Source organism: Cyanistes caeruleus, chromosome 9 (genome assembly GCF_971803275.1).
Source record: "Cyanistes caeruleus chromosome 9, bCyaCae1.hap1.1, whole genome shotgun sequence".
NCBI classification, from domain to species: domain Eukaryota; kingdom Metazoa; phylum Chordata; class Aves; order Passeriformes; family Paridae; genus Cyanistes; species Cyanistes caeruleus.
The window spans coordinates 3418027-3443301 of record NC_141709.1 but is presented as its reverse complement, the minus strand read 5'-3'; the positions used below and the strand labels follow the sequence as shown (position 1 = coordinate 3443301).

Below are 25275 nucleotides of genomic sequence, written 5' to 3'. Positions count from 1 at the left end.
GAAATTGATACTGATATGATACGGTATTTTCAGCAGCTCTCAAAATCAGTACTCTATGGAAAATTCCCTCATTTTAATGAATATTTATTTTCTACATTTCTTGCCCAACAGCTCTTTCCTCCAGTGATGGAGAGGATCAGCTGGATGATTTCCAGGGCAGGGCATTGCTGTGATTTACAGAATGAGTGATGTGAGGCACAAAGTGCTCTTCTGCATGAATGAGCTCTTCAGCACCTGTCCTAGAAGCAGAATTTTCTAACTGCACTTGGCTTGATGCCCATAACTATGGGATACTTTAAAACTTAACACACCCACCTTTCCTTTCTAGAATTTCTGCATTATTGTGGACTTGTGTTTCTGTACCTACATATATAAGGTTAGATACCTTTTCCTCACTCTTTCAAGCACTTTACTAGGACTCATCAAATGAAGTCTCAACTAAAGTTCTTTTGAAGACCTGTGTTCTTATTATTGATAGTTTTTCATGGGGCATAAAAGCAGTTTTTTGGGATAACTTACTGCTATAAATACAAGATATATGACTGAATATATGAGACTAAACTTTACTGCTGGTCACCATAAGTATCCTTAAAACTACATGTGATAAAAATCCATGTCACAAAATATATGGGCAAAAATATGTTTTAGTAAGTAGTAGATAGTGTTAGTTTTGGTCTGTTTTTACCAGAAGATTGATCTTTATATTTGATTACTTTTTTATGTGCCACACAGTGTAGAGAAGTGAGAGCAAAAAAAAATTTCAGCAATTAAAAAATAAGAAAAATTACATCTAGGAGTTCATGAAAGAAGAGAGAGAAAAATGTGTTTTTATGACTCTTTCAGAGGTCTAGAACTTCCTGTTGGAATTCTGTGGTCACCTGATTTTTTCTTTCCATAAGAGAGGCATTGTCAGTGTGTTATGAAGACAGCTCAATAAGCATGTGCTGGGTTCTTTTTTTGTTTTTTGGGGTTTTTTTTTCCTTTTCTCCTTTATAAAAACTGCTTTGGTGATAGTGGCTGAGAGTTCACACTTTAATTTTAGATTCACTGTATTACCTTTGAAGTTCACAGGAAAACAACATTGGCACCAGCCTTGTCTTTTTTCCTGGCTGTAGTGTCTTGCCATGTAGTTCTGCTGTGCCTTTTCCTTTTACAGAGATCAGTAACACATTCATTCTGTCACTGCTGGAGTTGGGTATTTTCCCCAAGCATGGTTCAAGCCATGTGGTGCTGTCTCTGTCAGACTGTGTGTGCAATATTCCAGGACTTCTTCAGACTTGCTGCAATACCTGTTACTCTGATCTAAATTGCATTGACCTCTGGGCCTCCTTTTATCAAGTTAATGTTTCTTTATGATAGAGAACAAAATCAAACCCTTCTTTATCCATGGAATTACGTGGTTTCTGCAGGAAACTGTGACCACATCTGTGATTTCATGTTGATTATCTGACCTTGTTCATGATGAAGGCTTGAAGTCATGAGATGAGGTGGACATTCATCATAATGATCAAGGTTATGCTCTCTTTAGACTAAGATACATTTGTTCTTACTTTATATGTCTGATTCTTACATGACTAATTTTTATTTTTTAGGTAAATTGACACGATGTGGAGCAACAAGTCTAATGAGGTGCCTCTACAAAATCCAAGGCATAACCAAAGCAAGGATTCAACCAGAGGTAAGGATTTTCTCTGTCTGTTCTACTGCCTTGTTTTGGGAGATATTTTGTCATGAGTTGTTTGAAACTTTGGGGAGTTGTTCCAGAAAGCATTCTCCTGCCTCAATTTGGGAGCGAAGTGCGTGTGGCTTCCTTTTCACAGATAGCAGTTTTGTACTCTGATCTCTGGAGTATTTGCTGATCTGCATTAGCAGTTGCCAGCCTGGGATATGGTTGCCAAGATGGCACAGAGACAGATTATTTTAAAGGGCTATAGAGGAGGAGCAGTGCAGGAACAGAAAGTGGGAACTGTTGGCTCTTGAAGGAAGTGAGGAAGAGCCTCTGTGACAGTTGCTCAGTTCCAGAGTGGTGAACTTGTCTCCCTTAGCTAGAGAAATTGTTTCATTTTTTACTATTATGATTGCTCTAATTTAGGAAAGGGGGGTGCAGAAAAATTTTAAAATGACAGTACTTCCCTGAAAAAATCTTCCTGAAAGGAAGAAAGGTCTCATCTGTAAAGCAACTGAGTTGCGTGCTAAGCCTATGGCTCAAGATTGATCATATGATCTCCAGTATGAGAAAACTGGACTCCAGAAATTATTTTGAAAGTAGAGAAAGATTATTATTTTATCTGTAAGAGAACATTATTGCTGATTATTTCCTGTGTTGTGTTCGGTTTCTTTTAAAATTACCTACTTTTTGAAGATGTAGTGTTCTGTGGACAGGAAGCACCATCTCAAAGTTGTTTCTGTACTGCTTCCCTAACCCTCTTCCTTTATGTTGTTGCATCTAGCCTGAAATGAAATTGGAAGTTTTTTTACTATAAGGAAGGAGATTTTTTCTTTCATTTCTCTGTTACTACTACCCTTCATGGTTCTGACACAGAGATGTTGTGTTTTATAAACCATTAAATGTTAAGAACTATTAGAAACAAAAGAAGAGGGGAACTGAGGAAGTAAATATTTATAGAGGAAAACACTACTACATCCTCCTGAGTTCAATTGCTTATAGAGTAGGTGCTGTCTGTTTAGATTAAAAGGCTTGGGTTAGTACCTCCTGCTTGTTCACAAACATTATTTCTGTTTTGTTTGTAGGGTGTACAGTTCAGAAAGATTACAATTCTGCTGTTTGAAGCTTAGGTTTTGAGTAGTCTTTCAGTGACCATGTATTCATGCTTAGTTTACTGAAGAAGAAAATGGAAGGGGGAAAAATAAGGTAGTTAAACCTTTATATAGAAATATATAATATTAGGTATAATAGAAAAATATAAAGTATTTATGTTGGGGTAGATAACCAGCTTCATTTTATCTTCTAAACATCTTCTATTTTATGTGGTGGATTTGAGTTCAGGTGTCATCATGCATTCAACCAAACTTAGTAAACTCATGTTACATTAAATACTTCATAGCTTTGTTAAGATGAGCCTTGACTGATGACAGTCTTTCATAGAGGAGATTTGTAGGTTGGAACTGTGTAGTGAGAAGAAATTGATTAGTAAGCATATGAATATTGTTTTGAAGCAACATTTTATTTCACTGTTTTTCATGTACTAATGAGAAATTAATTTCTTTTTTTCTGCCTTGGAAGATCTAACTGCAGCATGGGCTTCTTTTTCTCAGACTAAGGCTGCTGTAAGTAATTTTTTTTTTTTTTTTTTTTTCTTGGGGTTTTTTGGTTTGAGTTTTTTTACTCATTTTCAAATCAGTTAGTGACTATGAAAGCTTTAACCCAAAGTATTATTTTACTTAGTGATTGTCTCTTCAACAAGTTGTAAATAGCACAAAGCTGTGGGAGTATGTGAATGTTGAACATTTTTGTATCTTGAGAAAAGTTTTCTGCACACAAGGAGACGCTTTTGCCACAGCAAGCTTAGTCTGGAGTGTAGTAATACCTTTTTATTTAACAAAGTGATGATGTCACATATTCCTGCAAACTTGGAAAAATAGCTCTTCCCCTGCTTATTCAAACCAGTCAGAAACTGGGGCAACACCAGTATGTTTAATAATTTTCCATTCTGAGCATTGAGGTTGCTGTATTTCTGTGGGAATGAACTTAGGTGCTTAAGATGTAGTAGTTTCTAAAACCTTGCTTCAGTGAGGCCAAGCAGTTCAGGTTTTCATGGAATTCAGCTCTTTCCTGTAGCCTTGTCCCTCCTTTTTCTCAGTAGCTGAGCATCAGTGTGGGGTTTTACATGTGGAATTTGTATCATGCTCCATTTATAAGGGAGTATTACAGAATTTTTTCCAAGTGGAATTAATATTTTATTCAGGCCAAGCATTAAGTCTTGAGATGGCATGTTATTATTAATTTTTTTCAAAACAGCCTACTTAAGGGAACAAAACTATGCAACAAAACCTAATTTAGATAATCTTATTAAACAAAACTCAAAAGTAGTTTCTGGCCATAAGACTGTACAATTTTGCAGTGTCAGCCTTGTGAAGTTGCTCTTGCCTGCAGTTTGATTTGTCATGAAAAAGGAAAAATTTGTCACATTCAGGGGGAAATAAAAATGTAGCTTAAAAATAGAAAATAATGTACTAATTTGCATTATCTTCCAATTCTAGCTACGTCATATAGAGAACAAATTGGAAATAGCTCCCACCAGCACGGCTGTGTTCGATTCAGTCATGGATGCCAAGAAGCCCTCTGCCAGTGCCAGCAGGAAGAGCAGCAGGAAGGGTATGTATTATTGAGGAGAGAACATGTAAGGCAGCATAAAGCCACTGCATTCTGGGAAAGCTTGGGTTCTCCCTGCCCCCAGCTTGTCTCCTGCCTGTGGTCTTTATTCCTGAAACTCTAATTGCCCAGGAAAAACTGATGTTTCCTTCCCTGAGCTTAGGAAGGAGTGTTGTATCCCAGTCACTTGATTAGAGGGGATGATAGAACTTGCCCCACGCTGTGAGTGAGCAGTGCTCATCCCACTCTGATAAGAAGTTTGCTAAATCTGGTGCTTCTGTTGTCTGACTGAAGAAGAGAATTTGCTTATAGGAAATAAGCCCTCATTTTATATACTAGGAGCATTCTGGTAGTGTGCTACTGCAGAACAGAGAGATCGACCTCTAGTGGCAACACAGCCAACTTCACAGATTTAATTACTTATAATTAATCTTTAAGCATTATTATCTCCCTTTAACTATGGTCATTGTTTCAAGCACTTACTGCCTTGCTCCTAGTTGTTGAAATCAGCTTGTTGAAAAAGAGAGAGCTGCTCAAACCCAAGAGAAACTATGTCAATTATTCAGCCCCAGGAGCTTTCTCTTTCTGGAGAGGTAGATACATAGAGGATTCTTTGTTTTCTGCTTCAGGTTCCCGGTCCTCCAGCCAAAATAAATCCAGCAAGGAGAAATCCTCACGCAGCCCGCTTCGAGCAACCACTCTGGAAAGCAACGTGAAAAAATGCAGTCGTGTGGAATTTCGTGAACCATTGGCTTCGTACAGGTCAGTGCTGGGACAGCTGCCTGTTGAAGAAAAACATGCTATGATTAGATTTAAGCTAATAGTGGTGTTTTTGACAACTCAAAAATTGGTTTGCTTCCTCCCATCACCCACCCACATGACAGCATGTGGTGTTGGACTTTTTAGTAAATATTACAAATTTATATTTTATTCAGTGAATATGAGTTTAAAGTTCAACTGTTTTGAAATGGGGCTGGGTCATCAAGTGGTATGACTGTGGTATTAGTGACCTGATGGGTTTGATAGGTATTTAGTTTCAGTAATAAGAACCAAAAAGACTGTTTCCTTATGCTTTTCCAGCTTTCTTTCACTAGTTTTTCAACATATGTTCCCAAATGTGTTATGAAAACAGTGTGGAGCAAGAGCATACTAGTAGTACTAGAGCTAGTACTAAAGATACATTCCATTTTTGTGGGTGTGGGAAACTCATACAAGAACAGCTTCTCATGGAACAAAGGTGGCACAAAACATGGTTATTATCCTGACATCTAAATTTTGGTCTCTTTTTCCACTACTTGTGTCAGCTGTGAGGTGGTCCTTGTCCCATGTGAGATGGATTTGTGTCAATTTTGTTACTGAGTAGCTCATGTACTAGTTGTGCTTCTCTAAAGCTCAATACTTGTTATTTAAGGCTTTTCCCATTTAAACTGAAGGGTGACATTACTGCTTGCTGATTTCCTAGTCTAAATGTTATATATAGTTCTTTTCAGAGAGTGCAACAAATGAAATTTTGAACAGAGGTCTGTTTCTGTTTCATCAGACTTGCACTATTAAATGTGAGGTGGTCAGACTTTAAAAGAACTTGCCTTTAAAGTGGAGCCAAGGTAGAGAACATCATTCGTTTAATTGATGAATGTGCTGATTGCTGAGTTTGAAGGTCCTACATTTGTGTTTCTGATGGTGAATTTTTTTCCCCTTCTGTTATATCAGGGATATATATAGTTCTCTGTCTTATCACAGTTCTAGCCAGCTTGAGGCCAAGCAACTGCTGTCTGGTTTGGAGCTGAGTGAAGCAGAAGGGAAGAGTGAACTCCCAGCCTGTCTGGCACATGAGCAGGATGAGCGGGATGGGCACAGCAGAGGCTTTGCCAGTCCCTTCCCTGGTGCTGCAGACGAGACTGTCGTGAGGTACCTGAATGACAGGCCAACCATCGATGCCTTGCAGAGTAACGGGGCATTTCTTAGGGTTGCAGCACCTCCAAGACTGGAAGAAGAGAAAAACAGTGGCTCCAGGGGAGATGAGAGCAGCACTAGAGCTTCTCAGAGTAATGCATCCCAAGACAGTGAACTGAAAGTGTCGTCCCCTTCTGCCATGAGTATTTGCAACGCTCACAGGCTGGAAATCCTGAAACAGCGGCAGCACGATGCCAAGTTGGAGAAGCTGAAGGAGAGGATCCGAAAGCAGTGGGAGCATTCTGAGGAGCTCAGTGGCAGAGGGCAGCACTTGGGATATGCTGAGCAGCCTGTCGTGGTAACTAACGTGGAGAACACGGTGACTCCCAAGGTCAGGAAGGTGACAGCTGTGCCTATTGCTCCATCATACAGAGGTATGGAGGTGCAGGTCCCCTTCCTGCTGGCTTTATGGGGTGAGGGAGCAGAGCTCAATCTACTGAGCAGCATTTCAAATGGACCTGGCTTGTAGCTCAGTTTTGGGCAATATGGGGGTGAATAATATAGTTTGATCACAGATCACAAGTAGAAGGAAATTCTTGCTAATTTACAGAAGTGCGAGTTCCTTTGAAATTTTTCCTGTTTCTTAGAATTACTTTAAAAAGAAGCTCACTGTATTGGTGTTTGGGTTGATTGCAGTATTTTTTTATGGTCTCAGGGCTTACTAACATTGTATTGATTGAAAAGCCTTTCACATTTTTAGTAGTCTTTTCCTCACCCAGTCTGCTGTTTTTCAGCTGTGAGCAAGTGTGGCAGACTGGTCTATTGCTTTCTTCTAATTTAGCATTAGAAATGCACGTAGTTCCTTTTTTACTTAGCAGTTTCCCATCCCTTCCACTCTGACAAAGCTGTATTTACATTTTATGGAGTTATTTTAAACTCTTGAATTGTTTCCTTTCAGGTTTCAATCCTGCTGAAACAAGAATTCGCACTCCAGATGGAAAGATCTGGCATGCGGACGAGTTTCGTATTAGTCGGGAGCTTTACAGGGATATTGCACTCCAGTTAAAAGGTGAGCCTCAAGCAGAATTGATTAAGCTACACAATCTTCTCCAAGAGGCAGAGAAATATATTTTGTACAAGTCTACAAAGTCATGGAAACAAAACATTGAAGCAATGAGAGTTAAATATATTTTATGTCTCTCTGCAGGAGGAATAACTTACTGAACACAAAAACAACAACAAAATAAGTCCTTCTCCCCATTCGCTCATTCAGATACTTTTAATAGAAAACCAGTACTGAAAAGAATCAAGTAATGGCATTTCTTTGAAACAGGAAAAAAGAAAAGTCTCCATTAGAATAACTTTTGTTTAATTTTGTTTCTTTTTTATACATGTTTGCATGAATGAGTGCTATTTCCTGGTTAAAAGGACAAAACCTACTTCAGATTTCTGTTTTCAAATGTACTGCTGCAAGACACAATCTTTATTCATCTTTCACTCTGAAAAGCTGCAGTACCACTGGCAGCTCTTTTCTCTGGGTGAGCTGAAGTAGGATGCCCAAGTGTGCTTTTCTTATTTGCTAGGCTGGCTGTGGTGGAGTGCTGTAAGCTTGAATTGCCTCTGACTGACTGAGCTGGGGGAGGGGGAAGAGATCAGGTGAATAAAAGGGAAGGGAATGGAAAATAAAATCCCAAGAGAACCTCTAGTTTTGCAACATAAGAGTTTACTTATTAAGAATAACTTTTCTCTTTGCTCAAAACATTTAAGCAAAAGAAAAATGTATTGAGATTTAAATTTGTAGATATCTGTGTAGTAATAACCCAATTTATCCTTCTTCCTTGTACAACTCAATCAGTTACTGAGGGCTTTTTATGGAATCACTCATTAAAAAATAGTTCAGAGGGATGCTCCTTTTCAGTAAAATAATTTTGCAAGTACACTGTTCAGATCAGTCTGTGAAATTAATGCCAAATTTCCACAGATTTTAATCTACACTAGCATTTATTTTTTTAGCTTTGGCAAGCATAACAAGCTGTTTATAGAAATTAATTTTTTTTTAAAAGCTTCGTTGCAGAGATCCAATTAAAAGGCATTTGGATCATGTGTCCAGTGCCTCTAAATGGAAGGAGCTGTGTGTGTTGATCCACACTCCTGTTCTGATGCCATGTGCAGAACAGCTGTTGTGGAATGTGTCTCCTTTCTGAGCTGAAAAGATTATACTGAATAGCTGATTGCTAGTAAACAAATGCTGGTGCTGCACATAATATATACTGTAAATGTATTTTTAGGTTGTCAGATTATCTATCCATGTGTTACTTCTGTATTAAATTTACAGTATGTGATGTTTTGGGTGTGTAGAGTCAGTTGTATCAGAACTGTTCTTTGCTCTTTAGTGCTGAAATAATCTGTTATATCTCTGCTACCTACAGCAGCACTGTTCTTTACAACAAAAAGATTTTTATGTGTTAGCATAGACCATACAGGATATCTTCATCTTTGTATAGCAGTTAGGCTGAACAACATTGTATGGACCCCAAGCTTCCAGTAATTTTGTCTCAAAGGTGTTCAGGCCATACTAGGACAAAATTGCTGTAATAGTAGCAGGGTGGGAAGCAGCCTGTACTTTCCTGGAGTCAGGAAAAGGCTGTTTGCTGCTAAAAGAGGTGAGGGGGAAATTAACTTTATGCAAATGCAGTCACTGAGGCCTCTGGTACTCAGTGCATTGATTGTTTTACCTGCTCTTGTTGTCAGCCTTAAAGGCAGCTAGAAAATTTGTAGGGAAAGGGTGCTAAAGGTGAGAAGGATTCCTAAAATTCCATTCCTACATATTTGAAATACAACCTCCTGTTCTGCCTCTGATGCTTCCTATGGACATCCATCAGAGAGTGGATTAATTTAACATTAAATTGGAAGTTGTAAGTGTGTGCATTGGCATATAAATAAAGCTTCAGATCTGTCAATAGAGGGGGTTGCATCTGGATTGTTTTAGGTTGTCTAATCCCATTCTTTAGAGAAAAGGAACCAGAAAACAGTGGTAGCAGTGGCCAGAGTTCCTCATGTGCTGAATGTGCTGCCATGCATGAACGTGGAAGCAGCAGCCTGTGTGTTCATGAATTACGTATCTTTGTGGAACATTAGAGCAGTAAAATGTAGTATCTGTAGCAGAAGAGAACCAGCAGTTGTTCGTGTTAAACTCCCAACAGTTCTTTTAGAATTGAAAATTAACTTTGTAAAGAACTGTTATGGCCTTGCTGTGGCTTCACTGCCTTCCAGTGCATAAGTAAACAGACCTTGATTCAAAATTCCTGTGCTGTGAGGATTTTAAAGTGCTGGACTGGAAGTCATTGTTCTGGATATATAATCTGGGAAAGTCAGTGAATTCTATTGTGCTTCCCTGAGTTCTGGTTTTTCAGATGTTGAAGCAAGCTTGTTATTCCCTGTTCTCCCCTGTGGGATATCACTTAACAGCTTTTGTTTGTTTTTAGAGGATTCAACAGTGAAAGGAAAATCTAGTGAGAGAAACAAAGAGAAGAAAGCAACCAGACCAGTGCGGAAAGTGCAAAAACTGACACGATTGTCAAGTCCAGAGTCCAAACAAGGTGACTATTTCTGCTGTAGAGGGAGGATTGTTGCCTGTCCTTCAGAGATGAGTTTTGTCTCCAGAAAGAAGAACTAAAGCATATTGCTTTAAAAGCCTTCTTAGATGTGCAGCCGTGCTGTTGTAGTGAGTTTGTACTCTGTGCTGCATTGGGGGTTATGTATGGTTTTGTTGTTGGTTGGTGGCTGTGTACACTTTTTTGGGGGTTTATTTTAATTTTTTGCCTTTTCACTTGCTGTATGCACCTTGAGGAAACTGCTGCAGAGTGTGAGTTTCTTGTGGGGAGAGAGATATCCTTAGGTATCTGTCAGGGTAATGTAAACAAAAAGAAGCAGTAGCTCTGCTCTGGATCCTGTTTCTGTTTGAAGCTGGTTAGAGCCTGACCCATGGCTCAGTCAGCAATGCTGAGACATCATATTAAAGTCAGTGCCAGTGGGACTTGCTGAGTTGCTCTCCCATCAGGTGAGGAAGGGCTGCAGTCAAAGGTGTTCTGTGGGATGATTTCTCTGTGGGGAGGCAGAGGACAGGATGCTCCTGGTTCTTCTCTGGTTATTGTTCTTCCATGTTTCAATTTGTTGCTATTCTGCACCTTCAGTTCTGGCTTAACCCAGTCCTGGCTTTTTCAGTTGGTGAAAGAATGTAAACACACATTCCCTGATTAGTCTTCCAGATCTCGGTATTTTTAAAGAAATGTTTATTTCTTTTGCCAACTGAGAACTTTTTATACCCACTGTTGTCTGACAGTTCCACTGATTATTAAATACAATTTAATTATTTAGAGAAGATGATGCAAGCAGGTTACTCTAGAGCAGTGCCTTATAGAAGAAAATAAAATTAAACATGTGTGGAATTCTGTCAGTGCTTCTTAGTTTTCCAGTAGTGTGAATCTTTGACATTGGCAGCAAAAGAATTAGGAAGATTTCCAGATACTCTTCATGTTTTCTTTTAGTTTTCATACAAAATGAGTAGCTATGGCTGCAATCCCACATAGAGCAATTTCTCTCCTTTAAATATGTGTAAGTTTAGGCACCTTTTGAGCCCCTCTTAAGGTTTTACATTTCTCCTCATGTACAGTGACCCATAATCTGTAAACATTTTGAAGAAAAGAAAAAGCAGCTTTAAAAATTATTACAAAGGATTTTTAGAGAGTGAATATGTGCTTCTGCATGCTCTAAATCCTGCTTGTGAATATTTTGTGGTGAGGAATACTAATACTTCAAGTGATAAGCATGGATTTGCTCCCTCCTATGCTGCTCAATCCTTACTTAAGGAATCACACTCAGCTGTCTTATATATTTATGACAGTTCCCAGTGAGGGAGGAGCTCAGTGCACAGGGCAGCCCCAACAATCCCACCCTGTGCCTGAGTGTTGTCCAAACGTTTCTTGAGCTCCATCAATCTTGGGACTGTGTCCAGTTCCCTGGGGAACCTGTTCAGTGCCCAAACACCCTCTGAATGAAGTGTGTCCTAATATCCTACTTAACCCTCCCCTGACACAACTTCAGGCCATTCCCTCAGGTCTTGTCACTGGTTACCATGGAGGGGAGATCAGTGCCCACTCCTCTGCTTTTTCCCTTGCAAGGAGGTCCTCTGCCTTCAGGGAGTCAAAAACTCCAAGCTCCAGCCCCTCCATTATATACAAATCCACTCCTGTTACAATGTATTAAATGTGCAGAAAATGATGGCCTGAAATCCCTGGGAGACAAGAACCAGCTCTTATCCATCCATCTCCAGTCACTGCAGTAAGAAACTGCTTACCATGACCATGGCTATTAATAGCCATGGCTCATGTTCTGCTCCGTTGGCGTGTTTTAGTTAAACAGCTGACTTGAAATGGAAGATGACACTTTACACTGGCTCTTTAAACACACACAGAACTAATTGAGAACAGTAAGTTCTGCAGGAGAACCCCTTTGGCTGATGCCTCTGTTTCAGAGAGGCTTGTAGTGACATGTTTCAAGTGACAGCTCTTTTATAAAATACTTGGGTAATTTACAATGCAGGCAAGGAGTTCTGCTAACAAAGGGTTGAGTAGTGGGCTGCAGACTTCTGGTTAAAATAACAAGAAGAAAGGGGGCTGGAAACTGAGGACTGGGATTGCCAAAACAATTATTCTGCTGTGCTGGATTTCACTTGACATTGTTGGTATCCTGTCTTCAAAGTGCTGTTGGGCCCAGTACAGTGCCTTTTTTATTTGGCTGTGGTGATCTCATGCTGCAGTGGCTGGGTCTCTTCAGGCAGAGTGCTTGGAGATAGAGCCTGAAGTGGAATTGTTAAAAATCAACTGCAAATTGTATATTCAAGTTAGGTACTTTTCTAGCAATTAAGTACCCCTGAAAGGTCTGATTAATTTAAAGACCATTAATTATCTGAATTAATCTAATTAAATTTTCTTTTTTATACTGTGTTTTTCTCCAAAGTGCTTTTTTTATTAAAAAAAATATTAGTAATATTGGAAGTTAGTGTGTTGAAAGGTGAGTTGAATAAACCTGTCATTTAATCTACCCAATATTGGTTAAAGATGCCACCATAACCAATTGTTATCATTTAATTATATGATAATAGGATGATATTATAATCCTAGAACATTTTGTGTTTCTGTCACCTGCAAGGTATTCTATCCTTGAATTGAGTGTCAACTAATAGGGTTTATTCTTAACTGTTTTCAGTGCTGGAACAGAAGTCCCTGCTAAGAGACAGTGAGTTAGCATTGGTGTAAAGCATCTGCTGCTTGATATTTTTTAACCTCCTCACAAGACGTGTCTCAACAATTAATAACATGTAAAAACCTTTAAAGTAATTTTGGTTTTTTTTCCTAGGGTATTAGCAAATATTATTTTGGTAGGAAGGTTAAGGGGTTTTTATATCTCACCTTTATTTTTGTTCCTCTATTGCAACATTTTAGTTGCTTTTATCTTTTTATTTCTTATTTTCCATATTTGAATGGTGGTGAACAGCTCTAGAAATATTACCCCTGTCCCTAGCAAAGCTTTTTTGTGTATTTTAGACCTGCATAACCCATCCTTCTTTTCTAAATCAGTTTTTATAGGGCTTTGATGTGTTGCAGTGTGTTTTGGGTGTTACACTGGGACATCAGCGTTCTGACTGTTTGTGTCGCTACAGCTGTACCACTAATTCAGAATTAAATGGTACAGAAATGATGAATGGCTGCAATGAATACTTCTTCCTGATATCATGGCAAATCCTTTAGAGCTTGACTTTTATTTATTCTTTATTTTTCAGGTGGAAACTATGTGATAAGTGCATCCTCCTGGCGGGAGGGACAAAAGCTGGTAAAAAAGATCTTAGGTCCAGCTCCCAGAATAGAACAGGACAGAAGAGCTGTATCCAGTGACAGAACAGGCCGAGAGAGAGCTGCCAAGTCTGGTAAGCTGTTCTTTTATCACTGGACTTACTTCATTTTACTTTATTATATAACACTGCATGTCTGCAGACCAGAGCAGACTTGAGAGATAGAATGTTCTGAGATAGAAGTTTCTTATCAAAATTTCTCCTATTTTTAACCTGGAATTTGAGGGAGGTGGGGGGAAATTTCAGTCACAGCCATGGCTGATGTGCGTAACCTCTGTTCCTGCGTGCATTATGGACTTTTTTTTGGTGTCACCATCCCTGCACATGGGATTTGAGGGGTAGTACATGCTGCATGGGTGTTTGGGGTATCTGGAAAAGATGAGGTATAGGTTGCAACCAGAAAAATGGAGCACCTGCAATCTGTCTTTGCCTCTTGAAGCCAATGGGAAAAGGAAGGGCTAGCAGTGGTCCACAGGCCAGACTAATTTTCCAGGTGTGCTGTATATAGTCCATAAACTGTGATTGAGCATCCCAGTTTAACAGGAATTGTGGTTCTTCCACATCAGTATAATGTCATCCATCCATGTGCATCATATTCATTGATTCCTCCACCAACCTTTTTCAGAATTTATCCAGAATCTCAGACAGGACAATAAGGCATGCTGGGAGCTGCTCTGCTTCTTATGCCTGTGAGGTGGAAAAGCTGGTAAAAGTAGAAAGGGCTCAGTCTGAGCAAAGGCTGCCACATTCAGACTGTGACACTGAGTGAAGCAAAGAGCTGTTTACAGCGAGTTCTGCCCTCCTCCCTCATCCTTCTTTTTGCAGCTGTTTCCCAAATTTGATTGTTACCTGACATATTTGACATCTCATTCTTTAGCAGGCTGCATTGGAAGGACAGGTTCTGATTCTAGATTGGATGTTACCCGTAAAAGCTCTTCAAGAAGTTCCGAAAGGTCAAGAAGTAAAGTACGGTCTGAGACCAATCTGAGAAAACTGGAAGCTGCTTTTCCAGGTGATAACCAAGAAGATCATGCCTCTGTAAACAAGGATTTCCTGCCCATGGAGATACGTGGAATTCTTGATGACCTGCAATTGGATTCCATGAGTACAAAGCAAGAGATAGATGTAGAAAAGCAGAGTCAAAAATCTGTTTTGCCTGCTCAAAATCTGAGGAGCCACAGTCCAACCAAAAGGAAACCGGACAAGGTAGCAGCCAGTGAGGAGCCTCAGGTGATCTCTAAGAAACGCCACTATGACAGTGATGAGGTTCGTCAGTACATCATCAGGCAGCAGGAGGAGAGGAAGAAGAAGCAGAATGAAGAGAAGAAAGCACAAAAGGAGGCAACAGAACAGAAGAACAAAAGGCTCCAAGAGCTCTACAGAAAGCAGAAGGAGGCTGTTAGTAAAGTGAAGAATGTGCCTCCTCCTGAGCCTTCAGCAGCCAAACGGTTACAGGAAACCTATTCCAAACTCTTGCTGGAACGAACACTTTTAGAAGAGCCACCTCAGCTGCCTACGATGCAGGAAACACAGGTACAGCTGATTCACTAACTCAATGTCTTGCAGTTGTTTGCAGGAATAGGAGATTATACATTTAGGGAGGTTGTAACTCAATCTGCTCTGGTGGTTATTGGTTAAGAAAAAATTACAAAATGCGTAGCTTTGCTTAAACACAGTGATTTCAATTTACAGCCTCTTTGCTAGTGGCTGCTTTTTGGCCTAGCAAGACCTACTAGAAAGTTGACTGAAAATCATCTATTTTAAGGAGAAGCTGAATTCTGGATATTAGCCTTTTCAATTGTAATGAGGCATGAGCTCCTAAACTCTGACACACTTTTGAAAATGCATTTTTCTGGTTGTCTTCATCTCTAGCCCAGACCTGGTTATCAGCCATCTGGGGAATCTGACAAAGAAAACAAGGCTCAGGAGCGTCCTCCGAGTGCATCTTCCAGCAGTGACATGTCCCTTTCGGAACCACAGCTGCCACTACTGAGGTGAGCACATGGGGCCTTGGGAGAGAGAGGAAGGTGCTCCTGTTTTCATCTCTGAAAGGTGAAAATAGCCTTGACTCTTGAGTTCCTGTTCCAGTGAGAGTAATTTTCTTTGCATCAGTTACAGTATTTTCCTCGCAGTAAAGAGGAAGCTGATAAAGGAATCCATATGAAAATTTTGGCTATGGCTGGTTTGCGAGTGTAATAAAATGTAACTAAGTGAATGGTGGTTGCTGGTAATGTTTTGTTGACATCAGTGGGATGTGTATTTCATATTGAGACACTCTTATTTCCTCTGCCACTGGGCAAGAGAAGCTGATCCTATGAATGTATCTGTTGATTTTTTTTTTACTTGGTTTGCTCAGTGTTGCTGTTTAATCTATTATCTTGGATTCAGCCATTAATTACTCTTTATGAAGTACCAAACAGCTCTGCTTCTGGTTGGAACTAGCCTTTCCCCATTTGTTTTCAGGCTGCTTTCCCAATTTTGAATTGTTCAGTGTATTATCAAAGTTTTCTTACTGCAAGTCAAGGTGCCTAACCAAGATGTAAGGAACTAAAAACACTGATATCCTTAATATCCCCATTATGCAAGTGTCTTCATTTTTAACTACATAATTAATTACTACTTCTTAGGTGTATATTTGCTTCAGTATCAGTACTCTGACTTAGTAAGTGCAGTGAGACTTGTTTCCCTTCTGGAAAAGTTCAAGGAAACTCCCTGAGAATGCCATCTACTACTTTGTGTAGAATAAAAAGCTAAACCATATAGTAAATATTGTTAGTGTAACATCATAAAGAAAAATTGTAATTGCTCATAGTAGAGGAGAGAAGAGACTCACAGGACTGCATAAGGTATTCAGAGACCCTCATAGTAATCAGAGAAGAAGTTTTTTGGGGGGACTTTTGAGGTGTTCTGGACATGGGCAGGTGATAAGGAGAGAAAAAGAAATTTCTCCCTTTTGGAGTCAGGAAGTTTTTGGAAAAGAATTATTGGTGACACTGAAAAAACTCAGCTTGTTGCAGCCCTAAAACAAAGAGTACATCATCAGTGGCATTTCAGATTTGGGAAGTGCTGTGTTGTTTGGTTTGTTGGTTTTTTTACTAAATAACTTTGTGTGTCTGTTTGCTGTCCCATTCCCTGCCCCTCTGATTTCACCAAAAAGTATTTTGTCCTGAAATTAAATCTGTGGCAACGATGCTTTAATCTAAGACATTGATACTTGTGCAAGTCATCAACATAAATGTTGACTTTTCATTTCAGGAGTGATTTGATGGAGCCTCCATGGGTACAGCCAGACAGGTTGAGCCCAAGAGTCCAGCTCTCCCACCCACAAGCTCTCTTGGGCTCAGGTGGAGGCCCTTGTTCCCAGCACTGGAGTGTGGAGCAGATGGACCTTCTGTCAAAGGAGTGTGATGCGATGTTGGCAGGCAGGATGAGCCATTCTGCCCCTGTGGGGTCCCTGATGCCTCAGTCGTACCTGAATTCATCTGCTGCACAGGAAAATCTCTTAGTAAAACTTTCTGCCAGCCAGTATAAGAGCAAATTAGATCGTCTTGAGGCTTTGAAAGCTACAGCTGCTTCCCTTTCTAGCAGGATTGAAACTGAAGCCAAAAAGTTGGCTGGCGCTGGTATCAACTATGGTACCATGTGGAACTCAGAATTTATGCAAGAAAACCAGGATGAGGGAAAGTGGGCAAAGGCTGTGAGTCCTCCTGTGAGGGAGGAAAATGAAAATACTTTTTCAGCCAGAATTCAAAGGATGTTGGGTGCTTGCATGTCTCATACAGCATTTGATGACAACCTTCCTGGGGTAGGCAACCTTAGTGAGTTTAAAAAGCTCCCTGAGACCATCAGACCTCTTACTGATGTAGTGAGCCTTGGATTGAGGTCTCCTGCTGCTAACAGGCATGAAGGGAACCTGGGACATTCATCCAAGAGGCAGACAGACTCCCCAGGGCATGAGAACCAGGCATATCCTCTGAGCAAAGCCATTACTCCTCACGAGTCCAGCATTGACTCCATCAGCGAAGGGCCTCTTCTGAGTGATGAAAACCTCTCAGAAGAGGAAGGAGGCCAGCACAAACAGCTACCACTGAAAATGTTGGAAACATTAAAAGAGAAGGATTTTTGCATTCGGGAGAGAAATGCTTTTGAGCCCATAAAGGAGTTTCAGAAAGCAGCTGAGAGGTACTCCCCACTTTTCACTCAGACAAGTGACACACACAGCAAGGGGCCCTGGGAGGAACTGGCAAAGGGAAGCCCCCACAGTGTCATCAACATCTTTGCAAAGAATTACCAACTTCATGGAAAAGGTAAAAACGAGAACATTTCTCAAAGTTCTTGTGAATTGCTATTTTCCCAGTCTTACTGCTCCATGCACTTCATACTGCGCAGTTAAAAAATGTGCTTTCACAGGTATCAAATGTGAATTGTGTAAGACATGATTTACAACTGTCTCATGCAGGAGGCTTTCTTTCATTTTCCTTTTTTTGTACAAATTTATTCCTCTTTTTATGAGTACTTTGCCTCTGGCCTGGAGCTCCTCATTCTGAGAAGGAGTGTTTTCTGAGAAGTTGATTTTTGTCTTGTGGTTTTTTTCTTTTTACCTTCGTATTATTTTCTTTAAAGATGATTGCATAAAATTTTCTGCAGATGACTCTAAAGCACTGTGCTCTTCAAGAATGTTTTGGTTGGAGTATGTTAATAAAGTAAAGAATTTGATAATTTGCAAAAAGAGGAAGATTGTGCTTGTTATGTTCTGTTAAAACTGCCATGGGACAGCTCTACTGCTGTTCTCCTGATGATTTTGTGTTTGAAAGGCAGTCATTGTAACTCATGGTTGGGAGCATTTTAATTCCTATTTGATGTATGTTTGTGTTTGTTATAATTTTCGTCCTCTCCCTTCTCTCTCCACCCTTCAGTGTTTGAAGAAAGGCTGAATGGAGGCTCTGCCCTTCTGCGCCCTTTGCTCCCTGCCATGAGCCCTCCAGAGAGTGTGGCTTCTTACGAGGATGATTTTGTCTCATCGCAGGGAAGCAGCACTTTAACAGACAAAAAGATTTCACGTGATCTCAGGTAACTCTGTTAGACTTCCTAAAAAAATAAAAATGGAGAATTCAAGGGAAAATAGTTAATACAAAATTTGTTTCATAATATGCTGGAAATCTCTGCTGCACTGTACTGTACTTGTCAAATTGATGAAGTACTTTATTAGGACCTTGCAGTTAATACAGCAGCCAGCATAGTTCAGATAGAGTCCAGTATTCCCGTTCCCTGTCTCATTTTTGCTGTTCTTTAGCCAGACAGGTAGCTTTAGACAAGATTCTTATCCTTTGTAGTGCAGTGAAAATTAGTTCTCTGACTTGTGTGGCTGCAGTAATGCTCAGTTGTGTAGTCTTGTAATTCAGAAAAAATAGAAAAGCTATTTGTAAGTCTAAAAATGCCTTCAGTACTTCAAAACTTTGTAGTAAGTACACAATTGCTTTCAGTAAGCATTTATCAGTGCTTACTTAGTAACAGATACATAAACTGTCTGTATGAATTTTTAAAAGCTTTTGTTCAGATCAAAATTTGAAGACTGTAGATCCTAGACTCTCCATGTCTACTGCATGGCTTCCTGAATTTTCCAAGACCTTCTTTTTTGTAATGAGTTATATTTATGTCTTTTGGGCAACTTGGGGGATGCCACAAGTGATACTTAACTTCAGAAGAAAAGAAGTTAAAAGGGACTTTGCACACTAAAAATGTTGGCTGCAAAAAATTGTATCTTTCTGATTAAAACTTCTTTCTTCTGTTGGTATTATTTAGTGTATGATGTGTTGGCATCTCTTTCTTGCAAGTCTTTTGTAACCCTTTATTGAAAATTGCTCGTATTTTTGGCAGTTGATATCTGTATAACAACAAATATATGTCTGTATGCCCAGAGATTATCTGAAATGCAGATAAAATGCAGTCATTCTTATGTTGTTCAGATACGGAGTCAAATAGCTCTTTAAGAGTTAAAATTGGAGAGGATAGTTGTTATCCATCTTTTAGTCTTTCATATTGGAAGCATGTTTCAGTATGTTCAATATCATATCAAACTTCCCAATGTCTTAGCTGTCATAGCATTTAATCTCAAAATCTAGAAAATGCTTTTCTGGATGGGCTGATTAGTGCAGTTTAGTCATCTGTCTCTAATTCCAAGTGTGGTAGTTTTCTTGTCCCTAGTGTAACATGGGAGCTGGAAGTCCTTAATCACCATCAATGTGCTCCTTTTCAGTGTTGCTGGCAGCAGTAATTCAAGCATTCAGGAAGAAATTCCCAGTAGGAAGTCTCCCCTTGATCCTCGCTCTGTGGAGCTTGGTTCTCAGCACTCGTCTGGACCTCGGTCTGCAGCGTCTTCCCGCTCATCTGCTTCCTCTAAAAAGAGAGGGAAAAAGGAACGTAAGTGCAATACTTGGCTGTAGAGTATTCTTTTTTATGAAGGCTTTTCTTGTTAGGAAAATTGCAATCCTATGTATCTGGAAACTGTAATTTAATACCGATAAGATGATGGATCGATTTATACCTCCAGTGATTCCTTCTCAGGTTCTTTTTGACTCTGATTATGCCCTGACTTTAAAATACAGTAATTTAAAGTTAAATAAGCAAGAGGTTGTTAACAGCATTGAAAAGTTTGTTTTTCTAAGCCAACCTTCTAATAAATCAGTTAATTTTAATATTGTGTGGGAACTATCCTTAGATTCTGTACTGAGAAAATGCAAGTAGGCTTCTGAGTTATGGCCATGTTTGTGAAGTGGCAGTAAATTTGCCTGAATGCTTTGTCTTTGGATCACAGTTAGTTTTCATCAGTGCACAAATTAATAAATACATTTGTTTCTATGGTAACCTGTGCATTACAAAAGCATGAAGAAGCTTGAGGCTTGGTGCACTCATAGTATATAAGCAATGGATAAAAAAAGCTAGGCTTTAAGCCAATAGAAACATGACAAAAGTAGGATTAGGCATTCTAAATTATCACTCTTCCTGTTTTTTCAAAATTCTTTACCTTTTCCTCAAAAAGCTAGGCTGTATTCTGATTATTAGTAGTAAATAATCAAATATGTATTTTCCTTATTTAAGCTGATAATATGCTGAAATGAAAGCTGAGTGACAGTTTTGGCTGTGAACAATATATACAGAAGAGAACTTCATTGCTAATTCTACATTTCTTGCATGTTGGCTCTATAGACTTCTAACCCAAAGGCTTCTTTAATCAGGGAAAAACTTCCCTATTCATTGTTTTGGGGCTTTTGATGGCAAGGTATTCACATGTAAAACCAAACTTTTGACACTGTTTTTGTTTCTTAGGGTTGGACTCTTTCAATGGAAGTTCTCACCACTTCTCTGTGGAAGAAGATAAAATACTGTCTGAATTAGAGAGGGGATCCCAACAGGCTAAGAAATCCTTACCAAGTAGCAGAATTTCTAATAAAGACCATGAGCAGAACCCAGATACAGACAGCACACTGGAAAACTTGTCTGGACACTCCCTGATGAGGTAACAGGAATGTTATAAGACTTTATGCAAATATAGTGATGCTTGGAAGTGTTACTGGCTGAGTCTTTGGATATGCAAAAGGGAGGTAAAAGAAATGGTCAAATGTTAGTAGGATGTGCATGCCTGAAATATTTTTTCCCTGTATTTTAGATATGAGACCTGGTGTCCTGTCATGTTCAGTACCTTAAACATTGAAATGCAGTTTTTGTTTCTCTCTTCTAGCAGAGGTCTGTTAAAAATGCGTCAGGGTTTATTCAACCTGTGCAGTCGCCTTTATTTTTTCAGTAGAAACACTGACAATTTTGGTTGTACTTGAGTTCAGCTAACACTCACAAAGCCTATCCAGCTCTGTGAGTCAATGCCTTTTGAGACATCCTTGGAAAAGAATGTATTAAAAAAGAAAGAAACATATGTTTTCTGTTGCAACCTCTTTTTGGCTAGCTAAAAGGGCAGTTTTTCTGCTATTTGTCCAATGAAGGTGGTTATGAAACACTCAGTTTTCACTGCACTTTTTTCTAAAAAAAAAAGTCTCTCACTCACAGAATGAGTTTCTCTCATTCTGTGTTGGTTTAGAGCAGTTAGGAGGTATTGGCTTCTCTTGATGACTGTTGCTGACATCCAGGATTGGGTTTGAAAGGTCCTTTGACCTCCTAAGATATGCCAAGTAAAGCAGAATGTCTTTCCAAAGGATTTAAACAGCCTCTGTTAATCCTCTTCAGCCTAGTAAAATTGAAATAGTAAATTTAAGAAGCATCTGTATAAATTTCTCTGTTTAAAAAAGAAATGTCTTTTTTCAGAAAGTGTTACCATAGTATCTTACAAATTGTTCAGGTCAAGTTTTGGTCTCCATTGCATTTGAGGAGAGATATCTAGACTCAGGGCAGTGGTTTTTCACAATCAGTTGCATCTGTGTGCTGATAATAAAACTGTTCACTCTTTAAAATGCACGTGCAGATGATTGCCTCCTGACTTTCTCATGCCAGGCACCTAAGAGGAGGCACTGAAACTGTTTGTCTGGTCATGTAGAACATGAAGATACTGTGTTAAATTTTTTTAAAAAATTTGTCTATGTGCTAACTAGGCTTGATACTTGGGGGGAAATAGGGTGCTTTAGAAACTTAACTCTGAACTGGGATTTCAGGACAAACCTAAATCTTGTGAGGCCATTTCCTGAAGACAGACTGAGCATATGCAAACAGGCATATCCTGAGCAGGCTGTGCCCTTTGCATGGATCTGTTTGTGTGTAGGAATGGAAGAACAAGGTTATTCCTCTATTTTATCAAATGGCTGGCCTAGGAGAAATTACTAACTCCTTTTGGTTTTGTTTCACTGTCAGTTTCTCAGACAAGGGAAGACCCCAGAAGACACCAACTTCTTCTCCATCTTCCAGCTCCCAAAAAATGCTGCAGTTGGATTCTGTAGGCAATACAGCAGAAAGAGTCAAGTCACCTGCCGGCTTTTCTGGAGGTATAGCCCCAGGGCTGAAGCCAAACGTGGCCTTCCATGACGTGGGCGTGGGAACCAGCAGGTCTGCAGCAGGAGCACCCTCAGCAAGCGGTATTTGTAAAAACCATGCTGATGCCAGAGCAGCTAGTGTTTTTTCTTGAGTTTTTGGTGTGGGACCCTGAAGTCTGTGAGGGTGAGCAGTGTGTGTTTTTTCCTGCAGGGTGCATGCGTTTCTCCCCTGCGGGGCTGCAGCACCGTTTGTCAGCAGAGCTGAACTACCTGAGCGCTATTGAGGAGTCCGTGCGGCAGCTCTCGGATCTGGAGCGAGTACGAGGCATTTCCCTTGCCCAGCAGGAGAGTGTTTCTTTGGCTCAGATTCTCAAGGTAACAGGAAAATACTTTTTTGTCTTAACCTTTCTTTTTTTTTTTTTTTTTCTTTTATTGTTTGTTTGCAAGAAAATTAATCAAGTTAGGGAAAGTTAAGGGTTTGTTAGCAGTGCAGAGAAATCGTCATGGGCATTATGGGGCATCTCTGATAATGGCCATTTTTTAGGATGTTGCCTTTTTTATTTTAAGTTGACACCAAGGAAGTAGCTACTCTGGAATATGTCTCATTGATATACCATTAGCTGGAATCACTGTTTTGGTTGTGGTCCTCAGATAAAAGCATGATTGTTTACTGGGATTGATGTTGAGTTCCAATGCCATGCAGTATATTTGTTTGGGCTGGATGATTTGTTTTATTCCACAAAAACAGTATTTTTGTTTGAAGTTTCCTTATGTTGACAAAATTGTTTATTCTAGTTTGTTGAATTAGTTGATCTCCTAAACTCCTTTCTGTGCTGTAGTGGAAGAGTATGGGGAATGTGTATTGCCTTAAAAAGGAAGAGGGGTTAAAAATACTGTTTCAGCAGAAGAGACACCCCCAGCAGAGTAGATCCAGATCTTTAAGAGGTAGTTGCAGCCAGTGGCTGAGGCAAATCATGTCTTTATATTTAACTTGCATGGTTAAAACTTGTTTTTCTGATCTGTAGGCACAACAACAGCGCCATGAACGGGACTTGGCTCTTTGGAAAATCAAGGCTGAACAAGAAGCTTTAGAAAGTCAGAGACAGCTGGAAGAGGCAAGGCAGAAAGCAGCTCAGGTAAGGCTGCCCTTCAAAAATAAATGTGTAAGAGGCAAAATACTATAAGTAAATCCATGTCTACAGGTATTCTTAATTTGAGAATATGAAAGTGCCAAAAGAGTTTAATATAGCTAAAAGAAACTCTCAAGGGCCTATTTAAAAGTTTTTTTCTGCCGGATTTTGGGAAATAAATCTGTAGTTACTAAAGCCAGACCATTTTGAAGAGCTGAAGTGTCTGTTTTCTGCATAGGTCCATGCAGAGTCACTGCAGCAGCTGGTCCAGTCTCGGCAGGAGGCTGGACAGGAGCCCCTGTGCAAGGCTGCAGCCAAACAGCCAGAACCTGCCCAGCTCTCTACGGATGCAACTCACCAGCTCCGTGAGGTGAGGCCCTAGGGAAAGAGAAAAGCTGTGTTAATTGCAGTATTACTGTGAACACTTTTTTGCCTTTTAAGTTATTTTTCTGTTCGGTGTCATTCTTGGTACAGCTACTTCACTTTCATAACAGAACAAATGACAGGACTTCAAAGGAGCAACTCTGGCACCATTACTTAGAAGTCAATCAGCAGCCTTAAATCCCTGTTCCATATTCTTATGATCTTCCAGTTAATGAACTGTTAAGAAATTTGTTCTTCTAGGGTAGATTGATGACAGTGAACACAGCATCTTCAGTTTGTAAGAGCTGCTCTCCATCAGGGATTGATCCTATATCTGTTTCATGTGCAAATTAAATTAGAAAAGCAGAGCATTGCAATTTTGCTTACTGCTAAAGGTAGAAGAACTACAAATAAAATTTTAAGAAAAGGTGAAGGGAGAATCTTCAGCTCTTGACTTTGATACAGAGTTTGAAGTTTCCTTGTTTTGAATCTCTCTTTGTTCTTCCTGGGCTGTACAGAATATTTATTAGTTTCCTGGGTTTTATATCAGTTTGTCAGCTTTTATATTTCTTGTTCCCAGTATGTAATAGCTGCTTCAAACATGGATAAGAAACACAGTAACCAAGAAATGTTCTTACTCCATCACAGTTCGGAAATCACAGTGTCTGTGGGTCATTATTATGGGATGGAGCGCAAAAGGCTGATGAATGTGAACAGAACTGTTTCTTCACAGCCTGTGCACATGTTGGTGCTCACCAAGGCTGGTTTTATGATGAGTAATGGAATTGTAGAATAATACTGATGTACTTATTCTGAGCTCTGCCAAATATGTGAAGTTTAAATCATTTTTGAGTAGACAGGAATGGGTTAAAGGAGCAGAAAAGCTCAGACACGTCAAATAGATGTGGTATATTGGTCATTGAGAAGGTACTTGGATAAAGACAAGGAAACATTTGTAGTTTTTAGAGCTGAAGTGGGTAGAAACCAGTTAAGAAACAATGGAGAAGAAACAGAGAAGACAGCTTTCATTTGGTGTAGGGTTTTAATCTCTTCAAGTCTTGATTGAAGTTGGAATTCTGAGCATAAGAGGAGCTGGTGGAGAGGCTGGTGGGGATGACCCAGTCACTGATGCTGGGTCAGCAAAGGAGCTTTTCCATTGCCGTTCCCAAGTGACTCCAGGTACTCAGCTGAACAGCCATTTGTTTTAGCTGGAATGCAGCAGTGGAGACACCTGTCACCAGTGTGCTGAGAATATTTTTAAATGTACACTGTAATTTATTATGGGTAAAGGAAAGGAGTAAGGAGGAATATGTATTCACAGGGCAGTATGAACCTTTAGCACCAGAACTGACATGTGTTATTACAAACCATTGTAACCCCATGTCTTACACAGTTGTTAAAAATCACTAAATTGCCTGCCAGAATGATTATTTTCTCCTCCAGAGGCATTTTGATGCTGATAAGCTCACTGTATTCCCATGTTTTTTGCTGTACTCAGATGACAGAGTTAGCACGGACCCAGATCTCAGACACTGTCAGTGCCCCACCTGCTTCAGTCTCCACCTTGTTTGACCACCAGCGGCAGCACCATTCAGAGTTCGTGAACCAACTGAGAGCCCGAGCTGATACAAACAGGTTTGGCTTAATGTCTCACATCTTGGGGAGGAGGAAGTA

General features: G+C 39.7%; 1 protein-coding gene across 30 annotated transcripts in view; it reads left to right on the top strand.

Moving 5' to 3' along the window:
* The window catches only part of CEP350 (centrosomal protein 350), a 69773-nt gene that overhangs the window by 9200 nt on the left and 35298 nt on the right, over positions 1–25275 (top strand). For 12 of the 30 annotated variants that reach the window (XR_015273848.1, XM_086842051.1, XM_086842038.1 and 9 more), the window contains exons 2-20: positions 1593–1678; positions 3245–3288; positions 4222–4336; positions 4963–5095; positions 6044–6660; positions 7185–7295; positions 9712–9825; positions 13068–13211; positions 14014–14669; positions 15009–15130; positions 16392–17443; positions 18053–18206; positions 19393–19556; positions 20463–20652; positions 21990–22210; positions 22320–22483; positions 23134–23244; positions 23477–23608; positions 25100–25236. Coding sequence is in view for 29 of the 30 variants with exons in the window: in XM_086842051.1 (XP_086698177.1) it covers positions 1606–1678; positions 3245–3288; positions 4222–4336; positions 4963–5095; positions 6044–6660; positions 7185–7295; positions 9712–9825; positions 13068–13211; positions 14014–14669; positions 15009–15130; positions 16392–17443; positions 18053–18206; positions 19393–19556; positions 20463–20652; positions 21990–22210; positions 22320–22483; positions 23134–23244; positions 23477–23608; positions 25100–25236 (4454 nt within the window). In the remaining variant the exon portion in view is untranslated. The remainder of the gene's footprint in view (positions 1–1592; positions 1679–3244; positions 3289–4221; positions 4337–4962; positions 5096–6043; positions 6661–7184; positions 7296–9711; positions 9826–13067; positions 13212–14013; positions 14670–15008; positions 15131–16391; positions 17444–18052; positions 18207–19392; positions 19557–20462; positions 20653–21989; positions 22211–22319; positions 22484–23133; positions 23245–23476; positions 23609–25099; positions 25237–25275) is intronic. The other 18 variants (XM_086842055.1, XM_086842045.1, XM_086842053.1 and 15 more) reach the window with 3 other exon arrangements.